This window comes from Mus caroli, chromosome 1 (genome assembly GCF_900094665.2).
Source record: "Mus caroli chromosome 1, CAROLI_EIJ_v1.1, whole genome shotgun sequence".
NCBI lineage: Eukaryota > Metazoa > Chordata > Mammalia > Rodentia > Muridae > Mus > Mus caroli.
Window position 1 is genome coordinate 171,667,031 of NC_034570.1, and position 22,414 is coordinate 171,689,444.

Here is a 22,414-nt window from a genome sequence, read left to right on the forward strand (position 1 = left end):
CCTGGAACTCACTCTGTAGACCAGGCTGGCCTCGAACTCAGAAATCCGCCTGCCTCTGCCTCCCGAGTGCTGGGATTAAAGGCGTGTGCCACCACGCCTGGCTTGAGTGGGCACAGTCTATTCTTGATTCTAACTTCATCTTCCTGGCCAAACAACTAAAACCATCTCTTAGAAAATTTCTTCTTAAAATTATTTGAATCAAATCGGGAATTCTATGTAGTCATTAATTCATCTAAACAGCATTAATTCATGAAAGGTCATCTTTATGTTGATCTGCAGGAAATCTGCCCTGTAGGGTGGGCTGACCCCTAGGAGTCATTAGACTGTGGTAGAAAAAGGGGTATCCGCAGCAAGAAGCAATCCTGGGATAAGTCTCCTGGGACCTTGCTCTCAGAACTCACCCACCCATTATAAGTCATGCAAAAAAGCCACTTCCAGGAAAGTCACCTGCTAGCCTTAGCCTCTCCTAGATGGCTCCTGACAAACTCTGAAGCTCTGTCTTTCCCAGACACTGTGCTTGTGGTCACAGTCACAGCAACCCAGTGCTGTAGTTTGTCTTTATAAATTATGAATGACACAGACCCCTGTGTACTCAAGGCCAGCCTCATCTACATAGTAAGTTTCATGCTAGCCAGGACTACAAAGTGAGACATTGTCTCAAAAATAAAATGTGAATTAGAATGTGAGTCAAAACCTGAATATTGTTACCGAGGTGTTCAAGAGGCAGAAGAGTAGCCCAGATTTGGACTTGGCAGTGGTTGTTGGGAATAGCTGTCAACCATGTATGTCACCAGGTGCTGTGAGGAGTGGCTTCTCCAGGCCCATTCCCCTCTCCAGGGCCTGTTCCAGCTCCAGGCCAATTCCCATGTGTAGTCACTTGACATTTTTGCTCACTTTTCTTTTAAAGATTGCCGTGGAACCCCCCCAGGGATTGAAAAGCAATCTGCTTCAAATGTTTGGCTATGGCGGGAGTGGAGAGGTGACAGAAGAGATGTTTGAAAAGCCTGATTGTGGACCATGGTGGAAAAAAATCCTCTTCAGCCTCTGTCTTTTCAGCGCTGTGCTCATTGAGAGGAAAGCATATGGGACACTGGGCTGGAACATCCCCTACAGATTCAGTTCCTCGGACCTGGAGGTGAGTGTGGGCTCTGGAGGTGAGTGTGGGCTCTGGAGGTGAGCGTGGGCTCTGGAAGGCAGGGAGTAGCACATACAGGGAGCTGGAAGCTGAGCTGAGGTGGCCTGCATCTCCATAGTGCTAGGCGTTTGCCTGGTGAGAAGAAAAGGCATTGTGTGACTCCGACAGGAGGACTACCTCTCCAGAGGCTCTACAGCTAGCTTTGCAGAATGCTGTCCCAGACTCTCCACTGAGGCTATACAAGGATCCCAACTCTGGGCAAGTCAAATAACCCCGGGGTCCCAGTTGCTTGAGTGAAATAAAGCACTGTAGGAGGGGGCAAACCCCATTACGTACACCACAGGGTCATTATCATTATAAGATGCACCTCGGTGGCTCAGTAGTGAAGAGCACTGGCTGCTCTTCGAGATGAAAGACTTGAGTTCAGTTCCCAGCAGCCACTTGATAGCTCACAACCACATGTAACTACAGTTCCAGGGGATCTGATGCCCACAAAACACCCATACACATAAAATACAAATTTTCAAAAGAAAGTTTCAACTTAATGAGTGTAAGTGAAACCTTTTGATTAGCTCCTGACATGTAAATTGCTACTAAAACATCTCTTAGTGTTCTTATTCAAAGCAAGAGGCACAACACTGAGCCCCACTGGCCTGACTTTTTTGTTTTTTTTTCAAGACAGGGTCTCTCTACATGTTCTGGGCTGTCCTGGAACTTGCTCTGTAGACCAGGCTGGGTTGAACTCACAGAGATCTGCCACCTTCTGCCTCCCGAGTGCTGGGATTAAAGATGATGTGCCACCACCACCCAGCGGCTAGGCTTTTTAAAATTATCTTTTTAATAGTACCTTATATTGTGCTTTTTGGAAGGATGTTCTCCCTATTGCTAGTAAAAGAAGTAGACAATAATGTCCTTAAACTTTTTCTAAGTTGCTGGGCAGTAATGTGCATGCCTTTGATCTCAGGAGACAGAAGCAGGCAGATCTTTGAGTTCAGGGTTAGTCTGGTCAGATCAAGGTACAGGACAACTAGGGCTATACAGAGTAACCCTGACTTTAAAAAAAAAAACCCTAAGTTAATCTTCTTGCAGTTCTGCTTCTAGTGTGGAATGCTACACCCTTAATTACCCATCCATTTCTAAGTCAGAACTTTTTTTTTTTAATTTTCTAGGAAAAGTCTTGATTCTACAAGTATCAGTGAATCCCACCCGGGGAGCAGGTCTTCCATGTCCTCTCTGTGTTCTGTGATATTAGGTCTATTAGGCACTTCTTCCTACACAAGAAGCTACATACACATAGTAAGCCCATTGTTTCTGAGATTGGCCAAGGATATAAACAACAGCTGCACATTGGAGCTCTGCCAGGAAATGTGAGCACAGGGTGTTCCTGTCTGCGCCCAGTCAAAATGCAAACGCTATGGAAAACTGCAAGTAACAGCCTTGCCCTTCCTTAGAGGCCTGGTCACAAGATTCTCTGAGATGGTGAAGTCTGATGAGTTCACATCTCTTATACTATAAAGTTGTATAGCATTTGCATCCAATCTATAGGCAGCATCCTGTATACTGTAAATCATGGACATCCAGATACAGCCCAGGTGCTGTGTGAACCACCATGCTATCTTGTGTAGAGTAGTGATCTGGAAAATGGCTGCATGCACTCACTACAGACGCCTTTGTTTTGATCAGGATGCTTAGTTGAATGTACCGATGTGAAATCCACAGAGAGCCCACAGTGGAGTCACATCTCCATAGGTTTCAGGGCTGAGAGCACCAGGACTCACACGACGGGAGCATGAACAACAGTGACCTCTGAACAAAAACAGCTGAGGGTCAGTGTGTGTACCCTCAGCGCCTGTGAGAGTCGGAAAGTCAGGAAGCCAGAAAGAGGCAGAGAGGCCAAGAAAGCTGAGGGCAGTGGGAGGAGCAGCTGGGGAGGAGCAGCTAGGGAGGAGGGGGAAGAGCCTGGGATCCCACTTGCGTATGCAAGATCACATTAAAGTCATTAGGGTGGAGGAGGAGGATAGGCATTTCCCTCTCCATCCTTCTGTGCCTTGACATCCACTGCCCTTTGCATCTGTTAAAGCAGCAGCCATAATTACAGAGGATAGCACTCCACAGCAGCACAGTCACTGGTAGAGAAAAATACACACCCTGATACTTTATTCCTCTCTGGTCATGGTTAGTTGGTTGATTGGTTGGGTTGGTTTGGTTGGTTGGGTTGGGTTTGTTGGTTGGATTGGGTTTGTTGGTTGGTTGGTTTGGTTGGTTGGTTTGGGTTGGTTGGTTGGTTTGGTTGGTTTGGTTAGTTGATTTGGTTGGGTTTGTTGGTTGGTTGGTTTGGTTGGTTGGTTTGAGTTGGTTGGTTGGTTGGTTTGGTTAGTTGGTTTGGTTGGTTGGGTTGGTTGGTTGGGTTGGGTTGGGTTGGTTGGTTGGTTTGTTGGTTGGTTTGGTTGGTTGGGTTGGGTTAGTTGGGTTGGTCAGTTGGGTTGGGTTGGTTGGTTGGTTGGGTTGGTTGGTTGGTTAGTTTTCCTTCCAGGACTGGTTTCCTAGACCCTAGAGCCTCATACATACTAGGCAGGTATTCTACCATGAAGCTACAGCCCCAGAACTATTTTTTATGAATAAGGTACATTGCCCGTGTCTGTGCCTGAGGATCAGAACCCCCTGAACTAGAGTAACAGACAGTTATAAGCCACCATGCAGGTGCTGAAAATGGAACCCAGGTCCTCTGGAAAAGCATCCAGTGCTCCTCATCACTGAACCATCTCTTTGGTTCCCCCAGTCCTCTTCTATTGAGTCTGAGTCTTACTATGTTGCCTGAATAGGCCTTGAACTTGTAAATCTCCTTCCTCAGTCCCCTAAGTAAGTGAGACTAGAGGAGAGAGAAACTGGCCATGTGAGAGCTGTTGGTGTCAAGTACAGTGCCAGTTAAGCTAAAAACACGTGCAGAAATAACAAAGCACGGGGGTTGGGGGGCTTTCCACAGGTGTCCTTAAAGGTACTGGGAAATGTCCTCTCTGGTCAGTCAGAAGTTCCATGGAAGGAGGTGAACTACCTGATCTCAGAAGTGACCTTTGGTGGCCGGGTGGTTGATGAATGGGACATGCGGTGCCTGAAGACTCTTTTCTACAAATTCTGCAATCCTGAAATGCTGAGGGATGACTACAGTTTCTCTAGCAACGAGGTAAGAAATGAGCGTCTCTTCCTAATTATTTCTAAGGAGGGGGGGTGTGCATTCTTTGTGTCCCCAAGCAGATGTTGATGATTAGTGGCTTTCATTAACTCTCAGGATGGTGTTACAAAACCAGCTGCCCACTCCTCTATTAAGTGCCAGAATAGACCAGGCGATAAATGAAAGGAATGGTAAAGAGATGTTGCGTGCCCTCTGAAGACCTTGAGTGCTGTACATAAAGCACACAGAAGCAGAAGCAAGCATCATACAGACAGACCACTGAGTCCACGGCAGTCAACGTGCATGTGTTTCTCACTGGCTGTCAAAGCTTCTGTTTGCCCAGCTTGCAGGCAGGGAAGCTGAGGGCCTCAGGGTGGAAAGCAAACACCACTAGTATGTGGAAGGCTGGCACGCAAGAAACCTGTCTTGTCCACAAGCACCTGAGGTAGAAAGCTCCAGATCTCCTCTCTGTTCCCTTTCCTCGCCTCCTTAGCTTGTCCTTCATGCAGGCCTCTACCTTGTGGACAGAGATCCAGGCTAGAGACCAGCAGTTATGCTCCATCAAAAGTTTGCTACAGGGGAAATAATCTGTGACCTCTGACTCTTGGGATGGGGCTGGAGAGGTAAGTGGACATCAGGAGATGGGAAAGACCTGAGCCCTAGTGTCATCAAGAGAAGTAGAGGTCAAACCCAGGTCATCTGCCCAGAGTCTTGAGAATACAGAGAGATGAACAAAGTGACAGTTGAGAGAAACTCATTTGTAAGGCACCAAAAACAAAGCAAAAAAAAAAAAAATTAACAGTAGCATTTATGGACTACCTGGTACATGCCAGCCAATGTGCATATTTCTTATTGGGTACTCAAAGCTTCTTTTTGCTTTTAAATGTTTAAATTAAGTTTAGATTCTCAAGTCAGTTCCTAAGCTAAATTTACCCTTAAAAATCCTTTAAAATTTGCTTGGTAAATGTAGCATGTTTGTCTTCTGTATGCAGACTGTCACACAGAATGTGTGTAAATGAACAGGAGATTCAGTGACATACATACATATATGTGTGTGTGTGTGTGTGTGTTATATGTTATAGGTTGTATTTTATTGCAACATACCACATAAACAAAAATATATATTCTGAAATCTTTCATTCCAATTAGTTACTTTAAAACTCTGAAATTTTTATGGCCATTGCAACTCACTAGTCCCTCCTACTCGCTGTAAAAATCTTAGTTTATTTCACTGATAATATCTTTACCAGTGGCTTTGTTCTCTGGCATGTCCTGTGGTCCTCACTAGGTCATCAGTGAAAGCCACTCACACCAACCTCCTCACTGCCTGTCCAGAACAATGAGTTTCTCCTCCTGGTCACTGGTCACTCGTTATTAATATTTGTATTAGACAGATGTCCAACATTTTTGACAAATGCTTAAGACAAACAATTTTGGGAAGAAAAGGTGTGTTTTTGGCTTGTTTTTCCAGAGGTTTCAGTCCATAGTAAACCTTGCTGCTTTGGGGCCTGTTTCAGCACAGGACCTCACAGTGAGAACATGCGACAAGGGAGGCTGCTTACTGATGGAAGCCAATAAACAAAGTCGGACAGGGTCAGCATCCCAGAATCTCCTTCAGTGGCACACCACAATCCTCAAAATTCCTCTCTGCCTACCGTCTCATCCTCTCCCAGTGGCTCCAGACTAGTCGCTGTACTTCTGATTCATGAGGCCTTGGCCTCCCTCATATGGCTCTACAGGTTGTACTGAAGGCCTCTTACTTCCGTTACCTGGTGTATATGTCACCAAGGCAACTGGTGCTGAGAGTCCCCTCACCTTTAAGTGTCCACCCCTTTCCAACCAGAAAGTTACATGTGTGCGCCCTACAGTTTTCAGTAGTGTAGTCCCAAGTGCGGAGTGTCTGTCCCCTAGAGAACTAAGAAGAGCCTTGTGCATAAGTGGCCCACGGGGAGATGCTGTCTCTGTGTGTTACCTAGAGGAGACGCCTCACTCATGCAAAACTAACAGAGCAATTAAACTTTCAGATGTACCAGCCTGTGCCCAGCTCTGCAAGCTTAAAGGACTGCATCAACATTATCCAGTCCTTTCCAGATGACGACTCTCCGGAAATATTAGGAATCCACCCCGAGGCCACATACACCTGCAGTGAGATCAAGGCCCAGAAATACATTGAAAATCTCATCTCCATGCAACCAAAAGATGCCCCAGGCTACCTCATGATCAAGTAAGAGGACACCGGGCCTATTATTGGGTGGGAACTACCAAGTACTATCTGGAGGGAAAAGTACAACTTGCATGGTAGAAAAACCTAAACTGTCCACATCACAGAAGCAAATTCATGATACACGTGTGCGTGCACACACCAGCACTCATGTGTGTGCGTGTGCACACACGACACTTGCCAAGCATGTGGCCGTTAATAACTGTTGGATAGGTGACTGAATTGTACCTGGTGAGTTGTCTTTTATGTGGATTTGGCTTTTCTGTTTTGTTTTAAGTTTTTCAAGACAGGGTTTCTCTGTGTAACAGCCCTAGCTGTCCTGGAACTTGCTTTGTAGACCAAGCCAGCCTCGAACTCAAACTCACAGAGCTAGGCCTGCCTCTGCCCACCCTGTGCTGGGATTGAAGGTATGCACCACCCCACCTGGCTTTAAATTAATCTGTTTAAATGTGAAACATGCACATGTGCCCCTCAGGAGGACTAGACAGCCACTGTAATGACAGAAAGGGCTTGTGTGCTCAAGAGAAACTTGCCAGTCTTCAAAGGCCCATGTAAGTGACAGCTCTGTTCGCTCTGTGGTCAGTATCCTGCTGCTTCAGTGGCCTTATCTGAAAGTGGGTCGAAACACCTGTGTGCCCCACAAGGCTGTTTTAAGGTCCAAATGGTGTGACGCATGTGTCCCAAATTCGGACCTCCTCCCCCTAAGGCTATAAAATGAAACCAAGTGTGTCCACACCAGAGCAACGTAACTAGTGCCCTCAAGGCTTTGACTGCCTTTAAAGGTCACTCCACTCTCAGTTTGCAGACATTGCCCCGAGAGCCCAAGCATCCTTGCTGAGGAGCTGGACCACACTGGGCTCATTTTCTCCTCCCTGTCAGCCTCACAGGCCCTTGTCAAAATCCTAGCTCTGCCATGTCAGTTTGGGACGGGGAAGGCGGCAAGTGCCCCTCCTCATCTCTAAGTCCAGACAGTGACACTCGGTGTCTCAGGGACCCCCGAGAGCCCGGTGACCTCTGCCTTGTTTTTAGTGTTTTACCATCAAGGAGAAGAATATCTTCACAAACACCTTGTCAAGGCCTTTCAGTAATGTTGCCTCCCCTTCGTAGACCTGATCAAACACTTTCAAACAGATGAACTTTTGTTATGAAGTTGGTATTCTTCTGTTGTCTGTCTGCCAGGCCTTCTCACATCTGTCAGTGTTTTTTATAAATCTTATACTCAGACATATATAGCGAGTCTCCAATGCCTTCATTCTCTCATTCATACAAGTTTAGATTTCTGCCTATTTTCTCAGTCACCTCTTTTTTAAATGGAGGCATAAGCTTCACCTCTCAAGTTGACAGTGCCCAGTTCTCTTGACTATCACAAGTGCTCATGGGCTGGGAGATTGGCTCGGTGCACCAAGGTTCGCCAGGAAAGCATGAGGGCCTATGTTCAGATCCCCAGAACCCACCTCAGAGCCAAGCACACACCTGTAGCCACGTGCTGGACGGTTGAAACTGGTGGATCCTGGGGCCCACCGGCCAGCCAGCCTTGCCAAGACAGTGAGATCCAGTGGGAGGCCTTGTTTCAACAGATAAATTAATAAATAAGAAGAGACAGTTGAAATAAAAGGCATTCCGACATCAACCTCTGGCCTCCACACAAGCCTCCACAGGCAAGGGCACCTGAACACACATGCAAATATGAGTACCATAGCACACACACATACACACACACACATGCAACATGCACACACATACATACATGAGACACACACACACACGTGCAAATATGAGTACCATAGCGCACACACACACACATGCAAATATGAGTACCATAGCACACACACACACATGCAACACGCACACACATACATACATGAGACACACACACATGCAAATANACACACACACATGCAAATATGAGTACCATAGCACACACACACACACATGCAAATATGAGTACCATAGCACACACACACACACACACACACACATGCAAATATGAGTACCATAGCACACACACACACACGCACGCACGCACACACATACATACATGAGACACACACACATGCAAATATGAGTATCATAGCACACACATACATACATGAGACACACACACAAGACAAACACCACACACACATATACACAAGCAACACACACAAGACACACACATGCACCATATTCTAGATAATAACATTCCTTAGCAGAAGAATGCCTCGTCTATGATTTTTCTCCTTGCTGGAATTACTTCTTGTTGGGAACATGAGTAGCAGACTCAGAACACTGCAGCTGTCAGGATAACTGCTCCTTAGGTGGCCGCATTATCCACATCCTTAGATGCCAACTACATAATTCTCTAATACCTATAGACTGAGTTTACATTTCTTTGGCTGTTAAAAATGTATGTATTTTTTCCCCATGTAATTCCAAACCCATTGGAATTCTGTGTTCTTCATAGCCATCTTATTTCTTTGGATCCCAACTCATTCAGACAACATCCAGAATGCTCTCTGGCTTTGACATATGGGTTTTGCTTATTTGATCCATCATCCAGTGTTCTTTACTAACACAAAATAGACACCGTTCAAGTACCACTTCACTAGAAGTTAAGTATGTACTGCCTGCTTCATAGGGGTAAATTGCACATATAGAGAAAGGCAGATGCCCAGGAGGAAACATGTTCCCAGAGAGCAGCCGGTGGAATATCCTGTAGACCCTGATGTCAGCCTTTATACTATTAGCATTCTGCAATACAGCAGGGAAAGATGGTATGATTATAATGGAATTGTGTCGCTTTTGCTGGAAAGATGGAAACAAATGTCTATTCACCTCAGATAACAGAAACAATTCCTCCCAAATCTAGCTTAATGAACCAGTGGGTTTGCTGAAGTTATTTTCAGGAGTATGGGTTATGAGCCACTTACAGGAGCACAGATGAGCCAGACATCTCTGTCACCACTAATACAAGTGGCAACTCGCCAAAGCTTGCAGGCTGCCCTGATCATCAGTCTCTCCTGCCCAGTGACTGTTAATTCTGATATAATGTTGCAGGGAGCCTTGTGAATCTTCTTAGTTTCAGGAACTTCCTGAGACTTGTGACTTACTTTACGCCGTGGGCCTTCTGAGTTTAGTTCATTTCCTCAATATGAAGGAGTCTTTCCTTGAAGGGATGTTCAGTTTGAAAGAAATAGCTATACTTCCAGAATGCATTTAACAGGCATCTTAAACGTGTTTTATAGTAACCCCTCAGTCAGTTAGAGGCCATGACTCCTCCAGTCATATTAGTCAAACATGGAAATTCATTTGTCTGTGAGGTACCATTGGGAGACCTGTCATATTCAATAAAATTGAGGCTTTTTGACTTCTGAAATTACTTGAAGACACCTTAAATGGCTACTGAGAAACTGAAGCAAAAGCCAAAAGCAAAACATGATGACCAAACAGAAAATCCTGTCTTTGGGTGACAGGTGTGTAAGAGAGCCCAGAAGCAGTGCTACTGAGCTAAAACATCACACTGGTAGCATCAGGGTAGCTTGGAAAGATGACATTCATTTGGCTAAATAAAAAGAAACTTGGATGTTAAGTTTTAAAAAAAAAAAAAAATTGGCCCATCCTGGTGAGCAAAGGAAGCTTGAACTGTAACTGTCCCAGCTCGCCAACCCTGGCTCCTCATCTTTGGAAGGACTCCAAAGCGTCCCTCCAGCCACGTGACATCAGTCACACCCAGCTATGTACAGTCTCACGTCACACACAGAGTGCACAGCCAGAAGCCGTGGGGTAAGGACAGAGGGATATGACAAACTGAGCTGCTAGGCTGGCCACCTCTGTCTTCTGTCTGGGGATACACCTGTCTGCAGATGTATCTGGTGAATAGTGTTTTAGAGACAGACCCTAAGAAGGCTTTTACAACACCTTTCCTTATAAACGTGGAAGTTATGGGACCGTTTTCTCCTCTGGAAAGGAGAGTGAAATTCAGTGTCCCGAGGCCCACAGCTGTGGGCTCCATGAAGCTGCCCACCTTCTGCGGGGCCAGAGCAGAGGGCGCTCACTCCCAGAATGTGCCCTCTCCCTGTGCCTCACTCTCCCCAATTCCCTTACAGGCCCATGCAGAGCAACGACTCGCTGGTGATGGAGGTTCTGACTGACATAATGTCGCAGCTGCCTCTGACCGTGGAGAACGAGGACGTTTCTGGGCCTGGATTCCAGAGCACATTCAGTTTTATTGTGTCAAGTCCAATCTGGGAGAGGCTTCATGAAAACATTCAAGGTGAGTAGCAGCCCTGGGCTTCTCCCACGCTGTGGCCTCTCCAGGAGAGATGCTGACATTGGAGGGAGATAGAGCAACTGTCACTTGGAAGGGCCAAGTGTTTTCCCATTTGGTGGCAGAGAGGAAAATGGGGCTGCAGTATGTGACAGAGGAGGGTGCCCAGAGGCACCAAAACCGAGAGGGAGGCAGCAGCCACCACAGCAGACACAGGCTCCGCTGGGGTCACTGGGGTCCCAGTGCGGCTCTCCATGCCCTCTGACCTCTGAAGTGGTACTTATAGCAGTACGATTTAGAAAGGGGATGTCTCTTGATAGAGGTGAGGTAAGGCCCAGTCCCAGCTCTTAAGGAGATAATACTTGTATTGGGAGACATTTCCAAGTTAAATTTTTAACATCCACAATTCCTTTTTCTAAATTCCACTTTCCCTTTCTTAACCATATTTTTTTAATTTTTTGTTTGTATGCTGGTGAGGCATATACTTGAGCACTCGTGTCCTGGGACGCCAAGAGATATCAGATGCCTTCAAGCTAGAGTTACAGCCAGTTGTTAACCATGATGTGGGTACTGGAAGTCAAATTTAGGTCCTCTGCAAGAGCAAAGGACAGCACATGCTCTTAGCCACTGAACCAACCCTCCAGCCCCAGAGTCTCTTTCCAAAATTCATTTTGGAGCCAAATGTTGAGCAACAGTTTACCAAAATGCAGACATGCAGTTGGTGATGACGTATAACGGACAGTGGTCCCATGAGATCGCCTAGTCACCACCATGGTCTCAGTGTAAGCGTGTGTGCTGGCATTGGTACAAGAGGGTCTCTGAAGAGGCATCTCTCGGAATGCTGAATCTAGCCTTCAATTCTGTCTACAAATGTAAAAAAAACATAGCAAAGATAGGGTCTCACTAAGGAGCCCTGGCTGTCCTGGAACTCAGAGATCCACGTGCCTCTGCCTCCCAAATTCTAAAATCTTGCGCCACCATGATTGGCTAAAGCTTTCTGGAGACATACCACCTGCTTACTAACTTGCATATTAGGTATGGTGGCATGCTTATTATGAGACACGGTAACAAACAGTATGGTTGATCAAAAAACCCGAAAATATTTGCTATCTAGACTTCTCTAGAAAATGTCTACCAGCCACAATGAAGTACATGGACTTCTTCCAACTTGGAAGCCTGCATACCTCAGGTGAACCTCCTTCCCCCGTAAACATCACATTCTCTCTCTCTCTCTCTCTCTTTTAATTCAGGATATGATCCTCTCATCCACTCTGTCCTGATGCCCTTTCTGAAAAAAGAAATAGAACGTTTCAATAAGTTATTATCTGTCATACATAAGTCCTTAAAGAGTCTTCAACTCGCTATAAAGGGAGAGAGCATCCTCACTCCGGACCTGGAGGAGACATACGACTCTTTCCTTCGGGCCAGAGTGCCCATGCTGTGGCAGGTAAGCAGCCATCTTTGTTTGCCTCTTGCCTGAGATAAATGTCAGCGCTCCACACTGACCGAGTTGATTGACGGTGGCAACCATTGTGTTCATCTATTCTGGGTACAAATGTGAGCAAACACAACCAACTAGACAGCAATGTAGCAAGTCCGCCCAAATTTATCTCTGAGTTGTGTACCACGAAGCTGTAAGGCAGCAACCTGGAAACAGCCAGGAGATACACGAAGAGGAATCTGGTTGTGTGGACTCAGGTCTGGCCGCAAGATGAGGTGTGTGCGCACAGGTCAGAGACCCCACAGGGTCTTGGCAGCGCTTTGAAAGCTTCAGAAGAATATGGAGGCGTATGCTCGCGTGTAGAAGTGCATGTGCTCTAACTGTAAGAAACACAGATGGTGTAGCAGGACAGCAGACTCAGTAGTTACCTTAAGCTGCGTCCTGATGGTCCGCGTGGAGTAAGGCATTGGCTTGCAGGTTGTATTCTGTGGTATTTCAGTCCACTGTTCTATTCTCTCTTATTCATAGTTAGTATAAAACTTTAAATGTTTACAAATGCCATAAGCTACATATTCTTAGGGAACAGGACATTATCACAAATGACGGCCACCAATGAAATAAACAGCACTGACAACTGCTACCCGGGCAGACCCTGAGCAGGACCCAGGAAGGTAATCACGAAAGGCCACCACTTAAAGGAGAAGTCCGTAGCATACAAACCTGTGCCATAGTGGCTGCTTCCAGCTGCAGGTGACAGAGAATGCAGCCGCAACAGAGAAAGGATGGGGGCAGGGGGGAGGGGGCGGGGGGGAGGGTTGATTGTTTGCTTTGCTTTGGTTTGGTAGTGAAAATGTGCTAGAGATGCCTGCAGTACTGGTTGTCCAGCTCAGTAAATACATCTAACGGCAACGAATATATACCCCAAATAAGTAATTGTGTGGTCATGTGAATTGCAGATCAATATAATACTTTAAACAAACAAACAAACAAAAACCCTGTGTAGAAAACACAAAAAAAAAAAGAGGTTAAAGGCATCAGTGATAACTAATTCTTTAAAAACTGAATATGAATGAGTGAAGAATTGAAATGGAGCATCTGAAGGTTTCACATGTGGAGCATGGCGGGACTGGAGGCTGGCTCGTTACTGTAGGTGCAGTAACTGTGGATTTCTGGCTCATTGTGCCACTGCGTTGGGAGGCTGCGACACAGCTGCAGAAGGCTGAATGACTGTGTGTCTGCCTGACAGATCAGAGCTGAGCTAACTGGACAAGGGGCAAGATGGTTACGGGAAGTGTGTAGAACTAGGGGGACTTGAGAGTGAAGCTAGTGAGAACAGTTAGGTAAGAGAACTCCAGGCAAGACTTCATGCTCTCAGCCTGCTCCTCACTCCTGGGGAACCACTGAGGGTGGAGGGAAGCAAAAGGGTGGAAGGAGTCGGGCAGCAGATTCACCTCCAAGAGAGAAGCTGGTGAAATAGATCTGAAAGGAAGTAGTCAGAGTCCAGAAGATAGATGGATGCCCTGGAGTGGGGTGGGACCAAGAACAGAGCAGCTGACTTCTAATGAGGACAGATGAGGGGACCGGAGGCCAGGACGTCCTCACAAGACACCTACAGTAAACAGAAGACAGAGGCAGCTCCGGATTGCAAACCCTACTCCCTCCATCCCTTGGCATCTGGGGACCTGTTATGAGCAGGATTTGACAATGGACAATGGAGACTGCATGCAGAGGGAACACCCCAGAAGGTCAAGAGGTCAGGCCAGCTCTGCTGGGCTGGAAGGAAAAGGATGGGAACTCACACCAGGAAGGCTAGGGAGTTCAAGTGGCTAAAACCCAGAGACCCCGTGAACACAATGTCCCCGAAAGAAGAGAGAGGCAAAGGTTTAAGAGTAACGAGAGCTTGTAGCTGGGACAGGCGCATTCAGTTAGGGTGGTGTGACTTCCTTGGTACTAATTTTCAGGCTTATCACTGTTTTTACAGCTGAAAAATGGCATCTCCTGCCAAGGTATTTCTCCCTGGCAGAAATGTGCCTCGAGACCTCTAAACGGATTTATAGAAACGATGTGCCTCTCTTTCTCAATCTGCAGAAGAATGCCTACAAGTCCTGCAAGCCCCTGAGCTTCTGGGTGAGCAACCTCATCCAGAGGGTGAACTTCTTCAACACCTGGGCCAAAGTGGCCTACACAGCCATCCACCATCGGTAAGAGCCAGGGCACGTGGCCTACACAGCCATGCACCATCGGTAAGAGCCAGGGCACGTGGCCTACACGGCCATCCACCATCGGTAAGAGCCAGGGCACGTGGCCTACACGGCCATCCACCATCGGTAAGAGCCAGGGCACGTGGCCGGCCATCCACCATCAGTGAGAGCCAGGGCACATGGCCTACATGGCCATCCACCATCAGTGAGAGCCAGGGCATGTGGCCTACACGGCCATCCACCATCAGTAAGAGCCAGGGCACGTGGCCTACACGGCTATCCACTATTGGTGAGAGCCAGAGCACATGGCCTACACGGCCATCCACCATTGGTGAGAGCCAGGACCAACGGTACTTCTCCTTCCTTCCCTGCTTCTGCTAGAACTTGCCGGTTTCCCCACTCACCTTACCACACGATGCACTCTCATGGGTTTTCTTTCTTCTCACCCCTTCCTTTTGGGATGAGAGAACAGAGACCTGGAAGTTGGGCTCCTGTGCAAGGTCTTCCCACGCTGAGAGCTGGAAATAACCTCACAGGTTTCTCCCCACCATCCGGCACTCTGCCTGGAAAAGTGACCCCAGGGGAATGTGGAGTAGTGGGTGAAAACCCCTAGTTGTGTCTCCCTGACTCAGTTTCACAGTCACCCTGTGGTAGGGAGTGGGTACCGACCCTGTCATCATGCTGTTTCAGGAAGGAATAAGCTGCAGCACAGGAAATGATCTACCCAAGGTGTCACAACTAGAATACAGAAGTATTGCACTGCAAACCCAGAGGTTCTGTGTCCCAGCCTCTGCCCAGACACACATTGAGTCCCAACCGTGGGCAAAGCCTGCTACTCAGAAACAAATGATCAGATTGCTCCCAGCCCAGCAGGTGTTTCAAAATCTATGACTTCCACAGTCCACCCTCCCTTTCCCCTAAGACGCCTCAAGTTATGCCCCGTGTCCATGAAAGTATAAAACCGAGGCTGAGGTAGACCGGGGTGAGTGGTCAGAGCTGCTCCCTGGTAGACTAGTGGAGGCTGCCAAGGCCACTTGAGAGGGAGCAGCGGCCATGCCCTCAGATACCCTGCCCCGCCCCTGGCTTCTCACCAGGTACATGTTGTTTATCACAACCTGGAGACAGCTTGGCCAGAAATCCAGACATCCTGCTGACTCCAAGACTGAAATCACTGATGGGTTCCCTGCACGATACTGGCTCTCTGCTTTCTTCTCCCCACAAGGTGAGTGAGTGCTCTCGCCCAGGACACACCCACATCTGGCTCTGGCATGTTTGCATGCAACCACTCCACTCCACTAGCACAGAAGTCAGCGCCTGCAGGCCCATGGGCCCTGAGCCTGCCCTACCCCACCTCCTCTCCCTATCTCCAGGATAACTTGAGATACCCAAGGCCCCACTAGGCCTTGGCAAGGTTCTTTCTATCAAAGACCCAGAACCAAGACCCTCTCTAATGCCTACAACAAGAGGAAATACCATACCTCAGACACTTATTAACAAGAATTGATGGCCAAATGTCTGCTGTAGCCTACCTGCTCAGCACAGACACTAAGTGGAATGTGAAGCAGGGAGCCAAGACCCATAGGGACCTGGGAGGAAGCCACAGTGGACTAAGCTCCACAGTGGTAGGCTGGGTTTCCTTTATCTCTGTGGCACCCCCAGTACCTAACTTGTCCAACACCAGCAAAGCTCACAGTCAATACTTGAGGAATGAATGGGTAACTTCCCATGAGCCCATACGTGAACAAATCGCTCCTTAGTACATAAAGCAGGGAGATCCTAACTGATGGCCACTGAAGGCCACTAAGGAAGGGACTTGAAGATGAGACTTGCCACTTGCCAGCAAGTATTGCCCAAGCAGGAAGACGAGGACAATAAATAAGCAGTGTCCACACAACCAGCACCCCAGGCCGCCAGCCCTGTTCTGTTCAGACAGTTCCCTCCGCGGTTCCCTCCATGGTCTTTGAAGGTTGTTGTAATCTGTATGTCCAGCTAGGAAAGAAAAACTCGCCTGAGGCCCTGAAGAGATGGCTCAGCAGTCATCCTACAGAGGACCCAAGCTTGGTTACCAGCACTGATGTAGCGTTTCACAACCACCCATAACTCCAGTGCCCGAACATCCAGTGTGCCAAGAAGCACCCAGAAGCACCAAGCACACATGTGGTACACAGGCATAATGAAAGCAAAACACTCATATATAAAGTGAGAAGTCTAGTAGAAAAAAATACTTTTAAAAGGGTTGTGGGGGAAAGAAACCTGCCCAACGTCCTACAACTACCTAGTAACTTAGAGGACTTTGAAGGACTCACCCAAGTGACGTTGTTTTTAATTTAACCTGACTTGAGGGTAACTGTTTAACCAAGTACAGACACAAGATCCATAGACAGCAAGTGTGGCCTGGAGCTATAAAGATGGCTGTAGGGGAGACATCAGGGAATTGATGCAATGAAGAGAGAGAAAGAATCAGGAAGGGAGGGGGAAAGGGAGGGAGGGAGGAAGGGAGAGAGAGAGAGAGAGAGAGAGAGAGAGAGAAGGAGGGAGAGAGAGAAGGAGGGAGGGAAGGCGAGAGGGAAAGAGAAAGAGTGGGAAGGAGAGAGAAAGGGAGGGATGGAGGGAGGCAGGCAGGTTGGCCATAGATACTGATGATATGACAGAGAAGGAGGGCTTTGGTAGGCTGGAGAAGTTCAACTTTGGTCTTAGCCTTGGCCATAGAGAAGTCTACTCTGTCTCCAGTCAAAAGCTGGCTGGCTGTGGCTTCAGTCGGGGATCCTGGGCCAGGAGAGAAGGAGACAGGAGAAAGTTGGGAAGCAGAACCAGCTGGTCTCCCTGTTTGAGATGATGTGACAGGATAGACAGAGCTCAGAAGAATTCAAGGCCACCTCTAGCTCAGAGGGATGAAGGAATCATCTTCACGTAGGCTTGACCTTGTCCTTAGCATCTGTACCTTCCCTCCATGCAACCCAGGGTAAAATACAGGCAGGTTAGCAAGCCCAGAAAAGGACCTTTCCTCACTCGTCTCTCTGGCATTGCCAGGATCACATGCTCACTCACCAATCACCTAGCTCTGTGACCAAGATTACTGTAAGGCACAGTGATGAGCCAACGTAAGACCAGCCAAGGCTCAGGGACCAGCACTGTGACCCCTCTCCCTGCACAAAGGGAGTGGGGAACTGGACCTACAGAATAACCCGTATCACAGACCTGAAAGTGTATGTGGCCGGCTCCACTGCTGCCCTCCAGACTCACCCCATGGTGTGTGACACTATTCCTGGGTAAGTGTCAACAAGCATCTATTCACAGCAGATAGGGAACCAACCAAGATAAGGACACCACCAAAGTCCAAACTCAGTGAACCAATACATTAGTGTTACTTACAGAAGCAGGAATGACTCAAAACTGCAACACCAAAGCCACCCCAGCATGGTGATAGCTCATAAAGGCTATAGACCTGGAGCTCACTGCACAGCTTGCAGGCAGCTCAACAAGCTGGAGTGCCTTGCCCAGGATGTCCAGCATGCCTGAGAGTATCTCTCAGCAATCCTTACTGTTTACTGACACTGGGGGGGAGGGGTATGGTGAAACTAGTCAGTTTCAGAAACTTCCTGAAGCTTCTGAATTGCTTACTTCCGGAGTTTTAAGGCTCACTGCAGGATGGAATAGTTCTCCTCTCTTTAGAACATTCTGCTTCTTCCCAAGCTCCCCTGTAAGATGGAATGTTTTATCTAGGAGTAATCTGATACCGAAACCACATTATCCTTCCTCCCTGGCTCTTCCCTTCATCTCTACGGGGCAGCCATAGTGCCTACCCCTCAGGAAACCTAAGGCTTACCGGAACTCTGACATTGTTTTTCTTCAAAGCCTTTCTTACTGCTGTGCTTCAAGACTATGGAAGGGCGCGAGGAATCTCCATGGACACCCTCACTTTCACTCACAAAGTAATTTATAACCTCAGTGTCACTCAAGAGGATGACATCTCCAAACTTCTCCAGAAGAGGCTCAACATAGTCAGGAGAGCTTTCCAGGTACTGGGTGCCAAGGAGACTAGAAAGGGTCCAGCCTCCATCTTATGACTAAAAGCCTGGCTCATTTAGCTGTCCAGACAGAATGTAAGTGTCCACAGTTCTGTGAGCTTCTCTCTGTGTCTTCATGTCTCTGTGTGCTTTTGTGCCTACAATGACATCCATAATGTTGCAGCTAGGCAGCACAGTTTGAGGGCAGGTAATGTCACACCTCCAGCTGTGTTCTTTCTGCTTAGAGTTGCTTTAGCTATCTGTATCTTTAGTGTTTTCGTGCAGATTCTAGGGGTTTTCTCCTAGTTCTGTGAAGACTACCATTGGAATTTGGGTAGATGTGTATTGGATCTGCAGATTGCTTTTAGAGGCACAGCGATTTTGACAGAGTCTATCAATCCAGGAGCATAGAAGGTCTTTCCAACATCCCATATCTTCAATTTCTTTTTTCAGTATCTTAAAACTTTTCAGGAGACTTTTATCTCCATGGTTAGGTTTATTCCCAGACATTTTTACTTTTTAGGTTACTGTAAAAAGGATGTTTTTCCTGATAGCTCTATCAGCAAGTTCAGTTTTGATGTATATAAGAGCTACTAATTTTTTGCTGTTACCATTGCTCACATGGGTTTCTGTTCTAAGATGGTCCCACCCACTATGTAATGCTGGCTATCCTGGAAGTCACTATGTAGATGCACCCTAGCCTAGAACTTACTATGTAAACCGGGCTGGCCTGGAACTCAGGATGCCAAGTGCTGGGATTAAAGGCATGGACCACCTCACCCATGAAAATCTACTTATTTTTGAATGCTGACTTTGTATCCTGCCATTCTTCTGAAAGCTTTTTAATGCTGCTTTTTGGTGGAGTCCATAAGGTCTTTTAAAGATAAAGTGTTAACTGCCCAAAGGGATAATATCCTGGTTAGTCGCCTTGTATGCTTCATTTTGTCAACTTGAAACAGTTATCTGGGACTGGGAAAAGAAACCTCAGGAGAGTAAAACGCCTGAGTCGGGCTTTTCCTTGACTTATGAGTGATGGGAGGGCCCAGCTCACTGCGGGGAAGTGTTCTTCCTGGGCAGATGATCCTGGTTGTTTAAGAAAGTGGACTGAGCAGGTCATGGGGATCAGGCCAGCAAGCAGCATTCCTCCATAGTCTCTACTCCAGCTCCTGCCTACAGGTTCCTGCCCTGCTTGAACTGCTGCTGCCTTGGCGTCCCTCAGTGGACTGAGCTGAGCTAAATAAACCCTTTCCCCCCTAAGTTGCTTTTGGTCATGATCTGTAACACAGGAGGGCGGGAGAGACCGTTTTTCTTCCTGATTTATTGCATTTCACCTTTCTCTTCTTATAGAACCCTTTATTCAATGAGTGAAGACAATGGACACCCTTGTCTGTGCCAAGAAAAAGTGCTGTTTTCCATCTTTAGCAAAATGTTGCCTATAAGTTTGTGTTATTCCCTTTATTACAACGAGGAAGAAAGCTGTCTTTTCCTAGTTTGCTCAGGACTTTTATCATGACTTCCTTTGAGATGATCATGTGATTTGTCTTTATGAATTACATTTTTATTGATTCATATGTCAAACCAACTTTGCATCCCTGGGATGACACTAACTTGGCTGTGATATATGATCTTTTTTTTTTTTTTTTTTTTTTTTTTTTTTTTTCCAAGACAGGGTTTCTCTGTGTAGCCCTGGCTGTCCTGGCACTCACTCTGTAGACCAGGCTGTCCTGGAACTCAGAAATCCGCCTGCCTCTGCCTCCCGAGTGCTGGGATTAAAGGCGTGCGCCACCACGCCCGGCGTGATATATGATCTTAACATGATCATGAAGTCAGCTATGATCTTAACATGATCATGAAGTCAGCTTACAATTTCTTTGTGATGCTTTCTGCATCTATGTTAATGGAGGAGACTGCCTTGTAGTTCTCTTCTTTGTCTTTCATGAGCACAGAAAGCTTGGTGCTGTTCCTCCCTTTCAACCTGATGCAATCTGACAAGTACTGGCATCAGGCCTTCCTTGAAAGCTGGGTAGACCTTGCAGTGTACTTCTTCTCCAACCATTTCTTTGTACGAAGACTTGTAAGCAATGCTTTATCTTAGTTTGCTATGGGTATGTTTAGACTAATAAATATATTCTGGCTTTAATTTCTGTTAAGTCATATGCACTTAGAAATTTACCCATCTTGTCTAGATTTTCCGGTTTGTTGGAATCTTTTCAAAGCATTCCTAATTAGTCTGCCGTAGCAACTCCCCGTCATTGATTTTACTAGTCTGCACCTTGTGTTTCTTTTGGTTCCCTTGGTCAGTCTTGTTAACCTGCTTACTGTGCACGCTGTTCTTTTCCTCACTCACCTGCTCTGCTCGCGATTCTTTGTTGCCATCTGTGGACGTGGGTTTAGCTGCTCCTGAATTTTCCAGAGCTTGGAGGGATGCATCAGGTCATTTCATTAGAATCTGTTTTATCTTTACTGTAAGCACAGAGTCTTCTCAGGACTGCTGCCTGCACTGTACCCACAATGTTCTCAGTTTCATTTGATTCTAGGAATTTAATTTTAACTTCTTCCTTGATCCAGTTTGGTGACTCTCCTGGCTGTATCTTGAGGTGGGTTTGTAATGTTCTTGTACATGCTTTGAATTCCTTTTGTTTCTTTGGGGGCTCTGGCGTTCCCGTGCCTCGGATTTCCCAGTATTGAGAAGCTTGTGGAGTGTTGGGTGGAATATCAGTCGCTGTGTGGGGAGACGGCACGGAGTGTCACTCATGCCGTCTCCCATGAGTGCCGTGCCCATCTGTTGGAGAGCACATGCCCTCTGGCTCACAATGTTCCTCTTTTTCCTATTCCTGTTGTTCAACCTCCACAATGGACTGCCTTCCCTTAGGTTTATGTCTCGGGGTTGCAGGGGAGCCAACTACAAAAACAATTGATGGTTAACAGAAGTTCTCTGCAGAAGAAAGAATGAGCCTAACTTGTGTCCCTATAAGGTTTGAAAACAGGAGTCCTAGAGTCTCAGCTGGGGGAATGAAGACTGACTCGAACGAGGTGAGGCTTAGAGATGAGACTAGGACTGTAAAGTCAGCCTGTGGGTTACAAGAGAGAAGAGCAGTAGAGAAAACACACATATAAACTTTGAGACCGGAAGGACAGACGTCAGCATAAAGTGTACGTAAGCAGGTTCTTCCTTCCTTCTGCTTTACACTAAACCAACTTCAATTTAGGGTAAATTACGATAGCTTCCGTTTACTTTTAAATGGCTCTCTGGAGAATGACTTACAAACTGTGTTCCTCAGAGAAAAGGCCTACATATCTCTCAGCCACATTCGGTGTGGCAGCCAGATCCCAGAACTGTGATCCCAGAACTCAGAAAGGCAAGGCAAGAGGATTAGCAGTTCAAGGTTGTCGTCAACCACTGAGAGTTCAAGGCAAGCCTGGGCTACATGGAACCCTGACTCAAAAGAATACCATGGCAAATCATGGAAGTATAAGTGGAAATCATACTATCAAGTGTGCAAATTATAAGAAATGAACATGATTTATAAGAAAAGGCAACTCGAGACCAAGTGCATGGGGTGAGATGTGTCATTTACATAAATGGTAAGGGGAAAAGACGAGGCATCGTACAAAGTAATTCCCAGGAAAACTTTTATAGAATAAGGTGAAAATACAACTTGTTCTTAAGCATCCAGAATACACAGGCTATAGAATGTCCCTAAGCACACTGTGGCCTCTCCATACTGTGACTCCATGTCAGTGATGTGACCCTAGACATCAGTGCCCACTTTGCCTCAAGGGCTCGCCAGATTCACCAGAGGAACAAGGGCTCCAGGGCAGTGCAGGCCTCATCTGTCCTGCCCCCAAACCCCAGATCAGCAGCTGTATAGCCCATCTGCTACCCTGGACACATGATATTGGAGCTGCTGTTATTTTCTACCTAAGAGTTCATCAGAAACCCAAACTCGTGTGTGTGTGTGTGTGTGTGTGTGTGTGTGTGTGTGTGTGTGTG

At 46.9% G+C, this 22,414-nt stretch overlaps 1 protein-coding gene across 3 annotated transcripts in view; it reads left to right on the top strand.

The window, feature by feature from the left end:
* The window catches only part of Dnah14 (dynein axonemal heavy chain 14), a 242,827-nt gene that overhangs the window by 218,337 nt on the left and 2,076 nt on the right, over positions 1-22,414 (top strand). For 2 of the 3 annotated variants that reach the window (XM_021185047.2, XM_029480568.1), the window contains 8 exons: positions 908-1,135; positions 4,119-4,316; positions 6,329-6,528; positions 10,611-10,777; positions 12,022-12,218; positions 14,301-14,413; positions 15,508-15,635; positions 18,269-18,432. In XM_021185047.2, the coding sequence (XP_021040706.1) occupies positions 908-1,135; positions 4,119-4,316; positions 6,329-6,528; positions 10,611-10,777; positions 12,022-12,218; positions 14,301-14,413; positions 15,508-15,635; positions 18,269-18,432 (1,395 nt within the window). The remainder of the gene's footprint in view (positions 1-907; positions 1,136-4,118; positions 4,317-6,328; positions 6,529-10,610; positions 10,778-12,021; positions 12,219-14,300; positions 14,414-15,507; positions 15,636-18,268; positions 18,433-22,414) is intronic. The other variant, XM_029480569.1, reaches the window with a different exon arrangement.